At 34.9% G+C, this 13,845-nt stretch overlaps 1 protein-coding gene across 1 annotated transcript; it reads left to right on the top strand.

Moving 5' to 3' along the window:
- The first annotated feature begins 3,486 nt into the window (after nucleotides 1-3,486).
- On the top strand, nucleotides 3,487-12,450 carry upk3b (uroplakin 3b). The gene is made up of 6 exons (XM_065284241.1): nucleotides 3,487-3,644; nucleotides 6,689-6,826; nucleotides 7,260-7,491; nucleotides 9,763-9,839; nucleotides 10,213-10,342; nucleotides 10,775-12,450. Exons 1-6 carry the CDS (start codon nucleotides 3,581-3,583, stop codon nucleotides 10,953-10,955), a joined length of 822 nt encoding a protein of 273 aa, XP_065140313.1. The 5' UTR covers nucleotides 3,487-3,580; the 3' UTR covers nucleotides 10,956-12,450.
- The last annotated feature ends 1,395 nt before the right edge of the window (nucleotides 12,451-13,845 follow it).

Raw genomic sequence — 13,845 nt, 5'->3', positions numbered from 1 at the left:
AAGAAAGGTACGAAAATGTGTCTTAGCAATTAAAAGGTATGAGAGATTTATATTTTATGGAAGACATTCAACTCTATACTGCATATGATATATGGTAGTAAAATTTGTACAAATGAAACAACAAAATGATCCATCCACAAAACACAATATGTCTTAGTTCAAAGTTTTTAGCAATTAACCCCTTAGTAGCTTTAAAGGGACACTTTTTCTCATTTTCCTGCTCCTCTAGAGTCAAACATTTGATTTTTACCATTTTGGAATCCAGCATAGCATAATCCATTGAATCTGATTAGACCATTAGCATCGCGCTCAAAAACAACCAAAGAGTTTTGATGTTTTTCCTATTTAAAATTTGACTCTTCTGTAGTTACATCGTGTACGAAGACCGTCAGAAAATTAAAAGTTGCATTTTTCTAGACAGATATGGCTAGGAACTATACTCTCATTCTGGCGTAATAATCAAAGACTTTGCTGCCATAAGATGACTGTAGGAGGCGCAATGATATTACGCAGCAGCTGAAAATAGTCCCCTTAGTAACTTTCAATGGCAGGGGACTATTTTCGGGCACTGCGTAATATCATTGTGTCGAGCTGTTAATTGACAGATTAAGTTTGTAATTTTACAAAGTTTGAATTATAATTTTAAATAATGGTAAACCACTGTAAAAAATAAGGATTTTTTTAACAGTGTTGAGTTGATTAGGTCCACTGTCTTGGTTTTTTCAGCGGGTGCCGAATCTCCAGTTTTCTTTTCATTCTGTGTCACAAACTTATCCAACATAAACTTTTATACCTCTCATACCGCCTCTCCACATTACCGTTTTTGTTTTCGCTTCAATTAACTTTCCAACGTTAATTCATTCTTGTAGGCTATTGTTCTGCTTGCCATTTTCTTCACAGTCTGATGTTGTTTTAAGTAAGGCTTATATTTAAATGGTCAATAAATAAAGGAATGGAGTTCACAAAAATGACAAAATTTCCTCCCATTTGTCACACCCCACTAATAATGTTCCTATTCCTTACCACTGGGGCCCGCCCCACACTTTGAGAAACACTGCCCTAAAGGTAGGCTACATACTGCATATAAGTACCTTAATGGTAAGCTACATTTTTGTACCAAAGAGTGCATATTAATATTGATGTATACCAAATGTATCTGTACCAAAATGGTACTGCCCCAAATCAAGATGTATTATATTGATAAGCAAAATTACCTAAGAAAATATACAATTTAAGTAAATTTGTGCTTAAAACAAGCAAACATATCTGCCAATGGGGTGAGAAAATGTTGCTTGAATGAGTTTGTTCATTGCAAAAAATGATTTTCAAGAAAAAGTGTTCTTAGTATTTTTGTCTTGTTTTCAGTAAAAATATCTAAAAGATTTTAAATTAAGATGCTTTTTCTTGATGAGCAAAATGACCCAAGAAAATAAGTCTAGTTTTTAGACCAAAAATATCAAATTAAAGTGAATTTGTGCATAAAACAAGCAAAAAAAATCTGCCAATGGGGTAAGCAAAAAAATCTTGAACAATTTTCTTAAACACTAAAGTCAAGAAAAATTTGCTTACCCCATTGACAGATTTTTTTGCTTGTTTTATGCAAAAAATCACTTAAATTTGATATTTTTGGTCTAAAAACTAGACTTATTTTCTTGGGTCATTTTGCTCATCAAGAATAAGCTTCTTAATTTAAGAATTTTTAGATATTTTTACTCAAAACAAGACAAAAATACTAAGAATTTTTTTTCTTGAAAATCATTTTTTGCAATGTTTGTTTAAGAAAAAAGAAAACTTATTTCAAGATTTTTTTTTCTCACCCCATTGGCAGATATTTTTCCTTGTTTTAAGCACAAATTCACTTAAATTGTATATTGTGTCTATAAATACAAAGGTAATTTTGCTCATCAAGAAAATGCATCTTAATTAAAGAATTTTTAGATAAGACAAAAATACTAAGTACACTGCAAAAAATATGTTCAAGAAAAAAAAATTCTTAGTACTTTTGTCTTGTTTTCAGAAAAAGGTCTAAAAATGCTTTTTCTTGATGAGCAAAACAACCCAAGAAAATAAGTCTAGTTTTTAGAGAAAAACTATCAAATTTAAGTGATTTTGTGCACAAAACAAGCAAAAAAATCTGCCAATGGGGTAAGCAAATTTTTCTTGAATTTAGTTTTTAAGAAAATGTTCAAGATTTTTTGCTTACCCCATTGGCAGATTTTTCTGCTTGTTTTATGCACAAAATCACTTAAATTTGATATTTTTGGCCTAAAAACTAGACTTATTTTCTTGGTTCGTTTTGCTCATCAAGAAAAAGCATCTTAATTTTAGAATTTTTAAATATTTTTACTGAAAACAAAACAAAAATACTAAGAATTTTTTTTCTTGAAAATCAATTTTTGCAGTGTAAGAAAGATTTTTTTTTGCAGTGTATAAGAATTTCACATTTTTTCTTCATACAAACCTAGACCTTAAAGCGTCCAGAACCATGATCCCCTAGTTTTATGAAGGTCTTTTACTTCTTTCTATATTTAAATAATACAATTAAGACAAAACACAATGGCAATGATACAGCATTTGAACATGTAAAAGTCTCATCCCATAATAAACCGACTTTAATGACTCACAAATACCTCAATGAATTCTTTAATACTGTAGGCTACCCTCCACCCTGCATTACAACTCACTTAATCCTGTCAATAGTTTCAAGTCTGATTCACTACAATAGGATTTTGGATTTTGTTTGATTTTCATTACGTCACAATCTCAACTCACCCTTCTCGTCTTTGTCTATGATGTTTGTTTAGTGCCTGACATATTCACATACAGCATGTAGTCATCTCTATGTACACACACACATAGAGTGAGTAAAGATATTGAAAATAGACTTTTTTTAGACTGTTTATATATTTTAAGTCTAAGCAGATAAGCTAGTTTATTATCAGGCAAACGCAATTTCTTGATTTCAAAAACAGTTGCTGGAGTACAAGAATACTTCCAAGTAAACCAACATTACTAATGAAGCATTTGAATGGTTATTGAGTGATACATTTGTACCGTAAATAACATCCTGCAAGAGACTGAAAATACTGGATTTTTTGTACTCCACACCCCTGCTTATATTCCTGTTCTGAGGTGAGTCTCGCTATGTGTTTGTTAGGTGGAAAATGAAGTGAACAGTATACAGAGGATTGTTGACTTTACATTAGTCATCTCTTTTACTCTTACTTTCCATTAAGGTGTCCGATTGCATGTTGTGCATGGGCATCTTGGTATGCCGTAACGCCGCTATAAATAAAAGCGGTTCCCGCAGCATTGGAGTCGAGCCTAAAGTGTTTTTTAATGATTCAAAACATTGGTGGGTTGCATGGTAACTTTGCTTTGGCATGTCATGATACTTTGTTATGCCCAAAGCACCTCCTAGTTTCTACCTGGGGTTCACACCCTTCTGAGAGTCCTCCCTCCCTTTAACTTCTCTTGATTTGAAGTTTATGAGCGTATACCTGGGATATTGTTGAGTGCTAGACAACACGGTTTTATCTTTTTCTGGATTTTATTATTAATAAGAAACATAAACTAAAAGATGAAAACAAATGCAGTGATCCGACTGCTGTCACTGCTGGCGGTCTGTGTGTGCTTTGTACAAAGTAAGTCTGTACAAAATCTGTTTTTTATAACTTTTTAGAAATAGAGATATGATTTCTGTATATTTTTGTATTATTATTCTCAGTGTGTTTTCCTGTAATATGTAAATGTTGGATTTCTGCCTATGTCTGAAAATGTTTTTAAAAAAAACTTTTGTATAAATGTTTCAATAATTTTAGAAGAACACTTTCTGGATTTTTAATCATTATCTAGATTTGTTATTTCCATGTCCACACATTTCCTATTTCCTTTTTATTATAAACTCTCAGAAAAAGGTACAAAAGCTATCACTGGGGCAGTGGTACACTTTCAAAAAGTCCATATTAGTATAGGCTCATATACTGACTTCAAAGGTACATATTAAATGGTACCTTACTATCCCAGTGACAGCGTTTGTACCTTTATTTTTGACAGTCTATATATATATGACCCAGTCTGTGAACTAATTTTTGGTAATTTTCTTTTTTTTATAATATCATCCTACATAATGTAAAGAACATTCTGGGAAAATATAATCTTGATATTTTAATATTGACTGAGTATGGTCATCAATGATTAAAGGAGCTGTATGTACCACAGAGGTTGAATTGAGTACCGCAGTCTAAATTCAAAATATGGAAGACGTTTTTCATGCCCCCTTGCCAGACACATACAGAAGCGTTCAAGTTTATCTGCTCAATTTTATGTTTGCATTATTTTTTGCAAATTACAAATCCGCTCGTCAATCTGCTGCTAAATTTTCGGAGGTTGCGCCCACCGGAGGTCGCATTTATTGGCCATTGAGAGCCGCAAGGATGCTGCAACGCTATATCCCACGAGAATTCATACATATTTTATGAGTTGGCTAATACGTATTAATTCATACGACCACATTCAGAAGTTTTGGTACGATTTGCCTTGACCCCTGTGATGTTGGGGTCAGGTGCGGGGTTAGGGGCGGGGGTTCTTTGTTCTTTTTGCTCACACTTTATTTTACAGTGTCTGTCTTACAGTGTAACTATATAATTAAATACTAGTAATATAAAGTAACAACATGTACTACCTATAGGGGGTTAGGGTTGCATGTAATTATGTAAGGAATAATTGACGACGGCCATTGAATTATAAGAAAATAATGCACACCCAAGGTGCAATGCGACACGACGCGAAGCGGAGTGTGCATTATTTTCGAATAATTCAAAGGACCGGAGTCAATTATTCCTCTTATACCACGGTTACCACAAACATTGCTCTGGTGCCTATTTTTAAGACATTTGACAAGTTAGGTGTGCGAATTAGCCAACTGGTAAAATATGTATGATTTTTTGTGAGATCAGGCTGGCTAAGTTAGCGGGATACTGGTTCTCTTGCAAAAAAGCCCATTAATTTTTCCCATAGACTTTTGGATTATAGCAAAAAATATGCTCTGTGTTTAACAAAAGTTTATGACACTTTGTCCAACAATAGATTAACTCAACTTTTATCAATTTGAAAGTCAAAATTCAACTTTTTATATTTTTAGTAAACACATTTACACCTAAAAATTCATAAAATTAGTATTTATCAGCGATGCGCGGGTTGATCCGAAATGAGTGGGTGCCTGCGGTCACCCGAGGTTACCCGCAGTTACGAGTCATCCAAAAATATTTTAAATGATATTCGGGTCACGGTTGGTCAGGTCTTTTGAAATAAAGATGCAAATTAACTATTTTAAACAATTACAACTTTTAAAAAATGCGGGCATGGGAGCTGGTCGGGTCACTATATATTTTTTTTTTGTGGTCCGAGTTGTGGGCAGGTTAGTTGAAAACGTCGGTCAGGTGCGGGTTGTTTATACATTGACCTGCACATGACTGGTATTTCTGTAAAGATGAACTTGTTGGACAAAATGCTTAAAATGCAAAATGTAAGTGCTTATTTTTTTTCCAATTCCCACTAATCCAAAAGTCTAGGGTTGACTTACAAAAATACATCATCCCCGCAAAAAACATGAATTTATTATAGTTTATCATTTAGTACAGTCAAAAACCTATATCTCCTTTAAAAATGTAAAGATAAAAAAGCTTATGGCATGAATGTGACAGCCAGCAGCAGTATCTTTCTCATTCAACACATGAGTTATTTGACAAGTACAAATCACAATTAAAATTCATTATTCACATTTTTTAGCAATATATAATAGCAAAATACAGAATTAAATAAGCCAGATAAATCAGCATATTTTTCTCAGCATTCAATGCTATTGTATTTATTGTTCGATGGCCATTTTTATAAAAGGTTTTACTGGATGGATGTGTGGATATAGATCATGGGTGCATGTGAACCACATCCACAGTCAGCTCTGGCGCTGGGATTATCAAAACAAATGTTTTTTTTAGTTTTTTTTTAGAGAGATTTATTGCATTTGTACCAGCTATTATGGCAACCCCTAACTGCACAAATGATGCCGGTCTTTCTGGATTCCATAATAAACATTAACAGTCAAAACGGCACACCCGTGTCACTCTCAATATGACTACTTAGCTTTAGTGGTTTACAGGAAGTCTTACACAAAAGAGATAAAAAATGGCGCAACACACATATTTACGGCAAAAATAAGGGGGATAGGGGCTACATAACTGACAACTAATAAAATACATAAATATGAGACTTTAGCCTAGGATTTTACAAACATCACACATTCATCAAAGGCAAACTAAGCTTTAAATGTAATAAAAGATTTTGTTTCAAATTTTGTATTAGGCTACAAAAATATAATTTGTATTTTATTTGATTCTGTTTGACTAAATTCAATAATTCAATGACAAAAACACTACAGAGTTTACACTAAGACTCAACAGACAAGACTGAACCTGTGCTTTTCGTTTTTTGCCCAGTGTCTTTTACAACAAAACACCTGTACGGTAATTACAACATTCGGGGTTGGTGTAGGTGTTACCCAATCGGTTTTCCCTATGACAGGTGCGCGTGAAACAGATTGAAACCTCTATTGTTCAGTGGATTCACTTGAGAACAATGGGAGCCCATAAAAAAATGCTTTGCAAACTTTTTGTCACTTTTGTTACAGGTCAGACTCCAGAGCTCACCCCAGCTGATCTGCAAGGCAAAGTCACCACCAACTCTGTAATACTGAAACAGCCACACTGTTATTTTAATAATACATGTCCGAGCTGTGACATATGGCTGGTGCCTTCACTGAGCTCAGGTAAAACTAGACAAAACAATATTTAGAGTAAATGTGTGAATAAATAATTTAGGAATGAATAAAGGGGTCTGCTCAGTTTTCTGGAAGGGAATGAGCGCATGCACTGTCAGAAAAGAATGGTCAGTAAATGTTCCCAAGCTAACAGCAGAAGCCTACCTTTTAAAAAATATGCACTATTTAGGTACACATATGTATACTTTTGGTAAAAATATGTCCCTTTGAGATACTCTTTAGGTACTTTTTAAAAAGGTACAGTGTCCCCAGTGACAGCTACAGTGGGGACCGTATTTTGACCCTTTATTTCTGACAGTTCTGCATGTCATTGAAAATCTAAATAAAATGTTCAATTTAATACAAATCTCATATTAAATTGAAATAAATAAAATAACATAATACTTTTATTATAAACATCTTTTGTTGTAATTTATTCTAGCAACTAGCACCTTTGATGCGGACCGCACAAACAGCAACATCCTCAGTCTGTCACCGTACCCATCAGCATTCAACACTGCAGCATCCAAAAACTACTTTCTGACCAGAGTTGGACCTCTGTCGTCCTTCCCATGTAATGCATCCTCAGACGCTCTTTACTTTGTAGTTGGAGCCGATGGGAATTGTGGTACTGTCAACTGTAATGGAGCATTGCCTACTGGATCTACTGTGGGGTAAGACTTCAAGTCAAGCAGTCCATAACCTTTAATTTATTTGGTTTGAGTTACAAATAGAATGTTTACAATAACGTTTTTTATAACTGGTAGAGCATGGACAATAGAAACCTACACTCAGGGGCGTCATGCACCATTTTTTTAAGGGGGCACAGTGTGCACAGCTCACAGAAATTTGTGCATACACAGACATCAATCGAAATATTATAGAGCTTTCAGTCTTTTCCATAGCACTCATTTCAAATAATCTGAACACCCCTGCTTTCATGCAAAAACCTTCAAAATAAAAGTGTTGACTAACTTTCATATCAAATACTATTTAAATGGAATAATGATATATTGGTATCATATTTACATCTGAAACGGCATGTAATTTTAAATCCATAAACAACGAAAATGACATAAGCTATAGCCGATTGATTGATTTTAATGTTCAGTAATGATATTTTTTTTTAGATAAAATTATTAGAGAAACGCATTATTGCATCAGATTTTACCTCATATGTGAGCATGTGTGATTCCGTGCCCCCGTGAACTCTGGCGAACATTGGCGTTGTTGTACCACGATGAATCTAGAAATCTACTAATATAACGTCGAGACGGTCACATTTTAAACCATACAGTTTCTACACAGAGGAGGTTAACTGCACATTACCGTACTGGGGTTTGGAAATGTTGTGAGTGTTTCTTACACGTTTTAATTCCTCAGATAGCAAAACGCAGCAGCAACAGCAAAGAGCTCATGAGCGCGCTCAGGCCAGACGCTTATGACGTCTGCGACTGCGCTGTCTGCATCGCCTGACGCCAGAATAAAGTAATTACACGATCAAAACACTATCAAAACGGCGAAAATCTCCAAAAAGTGACAATGATGCAGCACAGAATTGAGAATATTGTGCATATTAAACAGATTAAAAGTCAAATAACAGATTAATGGACGCTTCTTTGATTCTGAGGTGCAACAATTTTGCTAAAAAATAAAAAAAAACAACTAGGGGCGCGTGCCTCCTGTTTGCATGGGATGACGCCTCTGAAATGGACAAAAAATGTTCCCAAGGTGATTGGGGCAGTCCTAATATGTGGCATTTAGGTAGCTATATGTTCATTTGTGGTACTAATTTGCACTCTTTGTCACCAATATGAGCTACTGATATGAACTTATTAGGTGCAAATGTGTACTTTGTGAAAGGGTATCGCCCCAGTGACAGCTAGAGACCGTTTTTTGACAATTATTTCTGACAGTGTAAAATATTTTTAAGTTTTTTTAATAAATAAATAGGGTGATGAATAAATTTTCCTGCAACCGTCCTGGTCAGGATTTTGTGTGCGACCTCTGGAGGTAGCATTGGTCAACCGCATTTTTTACTTAAATAATAAACAGATATGTTTTTATTACCTTAGAATGAATCATTTATATCTACAAACACCGCAGGTCCCCTTACATGGAAGTCGCCCTTATGTTTCTTTATTAAAAAAGATGAGTGACCATTGGACTGAGCCATTAGTTGCAATTCACAGTCTCACCACTAGATGCCGCTAAAACTCCCTGACTGCATCTTTAATATTATTTAATTTTTATTAATATTTATTTATAGGGTAACCAATTTTCCCGAACGCATCCTGCCAGTATTTCGGGTTAAAAACATGTAAGGTTTTTACACACCACTGAAAATATAGTTAGGCTATGTATGCCAATAGATCCTCCTATATTTTACACATTGCACCTTTAAATAAAAATAAGGACCTTGTTAAAGGATTGTATCATGTACAATTTATTTGACTATTAAAAAGCTATACGAGATTGTTTAAAGGGGACATTTCACAAGACTTTAAGATGTCAAATAAATCTTTGGTGTCCCCAGAGTACATATGTGAAGTTCTAGCTCAAAATACCTAATAGATAATTTATTATAACATGTTAAAATTGACACTTTGTAGGTGTGAGCAAAAATGTGCTGTTTTGGGGTGTATCCTAAAATGCAAATGAGCTGATCTATGCACTAAATGGCAGTGCCGTAGTTGGATAGTGCAGATTAAGGGGCGGTATTATCCCCTTCTGACATCACAAAGGGAGCCAAATTTCAATGAGCTATTTTTTCACATGCTTGCAGAGAATGGTTTACCAAAACTTAGTTACTGGGTTGATCTTTTTCAAATTTTCTAGGTTGATTCAAGCACGGGGGACCCAATTATAGCACTTAAACATATAGAAAGTCAGATTTTTGTGATATGTCCCCCTTTAACTGTCCTGTCACTGTGTTTGCCTTGCAGATTCAAGTATCTTCTTGTCAATGGAAGCAGTATTATTAATACGACAAACTGGTCCAATAGCATCACTCTTTTCACGCGTAAGAGTCTATATCAAGTCATTTAAATTAACATCAACATTGTCAGAAAAAAGGTACAAAATTGTACCTTTTCTGTCGCTGGGGTGGTACCCTCAAAGGTTCATTTTTGTACCGTTATGGGTATGCAACACACTGAAATGTTGTACCTTTTGGGGTACAATATTATACCCTAAGGACCTATTGTGTACCAGTTAAATTTTAGGGGTACAAAATAATGAACTGTACCCAACATTCTATTATGTTTAGTATACATAAAGGTACAAAACTGAACCTTACCACCCCAGCGACAGAAAATGTACAGTTCAATTTTTCTGGCAGGGTATACTGCTAAAATATATTAAAACATTTAACATCTTAATACTCTGTTATACAGCGCAAAACTATCAAAACATTAGTGTTGCTTTTGCTGGAAGATCTGCTGCCATGGTTGTGATAACTGCCATCCTATGTGGGGTTGTGGGTCTACTTTTACTCTTATTCTTCATTATGCTCTGCGTAGTCTGGTAAGTAAATCTATTTCAGTTCAGCAACTCTTTTTGTATTTATTAACATTAGTTAAAGGTGGGGTGCATGATTTTGAAAAACACTTTTTTACCGAAACACACTTGTGGCCAATCAGCAGTAAGGGGCGTGTCTACCAACCGGCATCGTTGCCTGGGTTGCGTATGTGTGGGGCGGGTCTATCAAAAGAAGGTCAGATTCTATTGGGGTAGGGGCGTGTTTTTTTAGGTGATTTCAAATATCAACATTGGCTTTCAGAGATCATGCACCCCGCCTTTAATGCATTAGTTAACAGAAACAAACAGTAGTTGCATAGCATTTATTAATTTCAGTTTCATGTTGCATTATTGCATAATTTATTTTGCATAATTTGTTTATTCGTCCTGGTCCTTGCATGGCAAAGCTAATATAATTCAATTCTGATTCCCATTCAGCTGTAGAACGAATGACTCGAAGCAAATTACAGGTAATAGCTCAATGCGTATACCCCGCTATGACACCCACAACCTACATGACCGAATGCATCCCTATGACAACCCTGCTTATGAAATGGAAAGACACACCGTACCCGGAAAGACGCACACCATACGCCCTGTCCAGAACAAGAAAAAATAATACCAAAAAATAACCCTGATACCATCGGACTGTGCCAGATGAGCCTACAAACACCATCACAGCAGAATCCTGGGCCACATATTACTATGCAGTATTTAGTATGTCTAATGGCAAAACAGAGGATGGCACTTCTATAGGCTGGTCTAGATTATAATTATATTATTCAATATCATTACACTCTTTAAAATAAAGGTTCATAACAATAACACAGAACAACAATTTTCCCCAAGTAACATTTCAGTCTAAGGTTCCTATATAAGAACAATTTAAACATGTTTTTTTTTCAATTTTCCAATATCAAGAACCTTTTCTGCAACAGAAGGTTCTGTGCATGTTAAAGGTGCTTTATGGTACCCAACAATGAACCTTTTAGGAAACCTTTTTTTAAAGGTGTAGTTTGAGGATAAGATAAAGAAAAGTGGCACATAATATTGTGTTTGTATGTTACTTTGCTGTCTGTCCATCAAAAGCTTTTCAAAAGACACTCAGATGACTTCAGATCTGTGTCCTCTGAAATGTTTCCTGTACACTGTTAAAAATAAAGGTGCAACAAATGGTTCCTCACATTGATGCCATAGGGTCTTCAAACTTTTTTGTCAGCTGACCCCCCCCTTGACCTGAATTATTCATTTAAAGTACCCCCTGAGATTTTAAGTAAATATTTTAATTTAGTTTCACTTCATATTTATTGTTACCTGTCAATAGATCGGGTTTATTAGTGCTTAGATTATTATTTATTTACATTTTATGATTTAATTGTAATTGTTTCATTTTTCGAATTCAATTACCGAATCGCGAACCCCATTTTGCACATTCTGCCATTTAGGAACCATTTTTGGTTCCATAAAAAAAGTTTCAGTCAAACATTAATAAAAAAATCATTTTCAAACATATTTATAGTCTAAATAAGCAAGAACAAAGAACCTTTGCTGAAACAAAAAAGTTTTTTTTAAGGAACCGAAAATGTTTTTCTCTTGCATCGTGTAGCATCTTTGTTTTTAATAATGTATGTGGTAGATTTGTAATCACAATCTATTTAATGTATCTGTAAAAATTTTATATTTACTTCAATATCTTGTAGAATCAAGAGTATGTTTAAAATGTCCATGCAATTATATTGAGTGCATTCACTAGATGGCGCTGTTTAATAGCCCAGTTTACTGTAATACAATGTGTAAATTATGTATGGATTTATGTTATAGTAAGATTATTTTAAACATAATCAACATCATTTATGGCCCAGGATGTTTTTATTACAAACTCGGAACAAAAACAAATGTCAAGGTGTTTTTAGATTTTCATTGTTTTCTTCTGCTGTCTAAAGTTTGATGACTTTGAACAAATACTTATATATATCTGTATAGTAGTTATCATCCAAGATCATGTCTGTGACATCGAGGGCAATTGTAAAACTAGTTTTCCGTTAAATTATGTTTTTTCCGTTAAAGACTGTTCTTGATATCAGCTTTAATAAAATGGTGATACTTGTTTCTAATTTCAAAGACTTATAATGCAGTTTTCGGAAAGACAATAAACATATTTAACATTATCACAAACATAGTTGTTAACATCTATACACCATAGGCTAGAGGATAAACACAGTGGTTCTCAAACTGTGGGGCGGAGCCCCCAAGGGGGCCGAGAGATGGTGCCAGGGGGGGCCCTAGTTTTGTGACATTTTATAAATGCATTAATTCATTCTGTGTAATTAAACTTAAAAAATAAGGCTGCTAACCAAAAGTACAAATACACCACTTTGTATAATTTATTATGTTTTTTTATTACAATGTTAAGTTTTAGAACTATGTTTTTTGTCATAAATTTTTTTAAGGGGTGGGCTGCGAAGGTATGCGCCGTACACAAGTAGTGGGGCTGCACGCTGGCAAAGTTTGAGAACCACTGATGTAAAATACAGTAAAGGTTACAATCACCTTTACCACCATTGGTGTTTTTTTTTAATAAAGTGAAGTGAAAGTGACGTACTTGCCACCCATACTTGCATACATTTAACCCATTCAGTGAGTAGTGAACACACACAGCTATCATCATTTTTTTTATCTTGATTAAGTCTTTCTACAATGTACTAGTGAGGGTGCAGGGTGTTTCCCCTGGCCTGAGACATAGGCCTACTAGATAAAGTGCCAGCATTCCCCATGACCCTGAATAGGATAGGTGGAGTATTTGTAAATACTTGAATGGTTTTTGCTATTGAACTGACCTTGCTTGGAAGTAGCCCTAACCTGTTCAAGTAACCAGGTTAAATGTTATACATGCACTTGTGTGGTGTTATATATCCAAATAAATAAAAGTATAAATATATATCGGAATGACTTGGTGCTGTGGAGTATAATGAATATACTGAAGCTTTAAAAACAAGAAGTATTTATTTCTGTGCTGTCTTTATACAAAATAAAACTCTAAATGTAACTTATATCCCCTCCCACTCACTTCATATTTAAAAGAGGGAATGCAGAAGTAAAGTCAGAAAATACTTTGATTTGAGTCACAAGAAGCCCACAGAGTTTGTCCCATCCTCTGGTCACTTCCGTAAAGGTGCGGGCTTTCTCGCCTGTATTACTGGATCAGTGAGTCACCCTGTGCCCACACACACATACATGGACACAGTTCCTGCTGCATGTGAAATGCTCATATTTATGTAAAGACAAGAAAAACCTTATAGGCACCTGTACAACATTGGTTAAGGAGGCTGTTGAATCAAGGACCACCTACAGTATTCAGCCTCTACTTGCGTTGGTCATTTTCATCCGTCTGTGGTTTGACAGTAACTTACTTTCCTCTCGAGGGTCTCAATCTTTGACTGACTGTTCTGCCCACACTGACAGCACTTCGCATGCATTAGAATCCGTCAGTGCATTCTGAGCTGACATTA

The sequence above is a fragment of the Paramisgurnus dabryanus genome, chromosome 5, assembly GCF_030506205.2.
Source record: "Paramisgurnus dabryanus chromosome 5, PD_genome_1.1, whole genome shotgun sequence".
In the NCBI taxonomy this organism is placed as follows: domain Eukaryota; kingdom Metazoa; phylum Chordata; class Actinopteri; order Cypriniformes; family Cobitidae; genus Paramisgurnus; species Paramisgurnus dabryanus.
The sequence above is the reverse complement of the archived record's forward strand: the minus strand, read 5'-3'. Positions and strand labels throughout refer to the sequence as shown.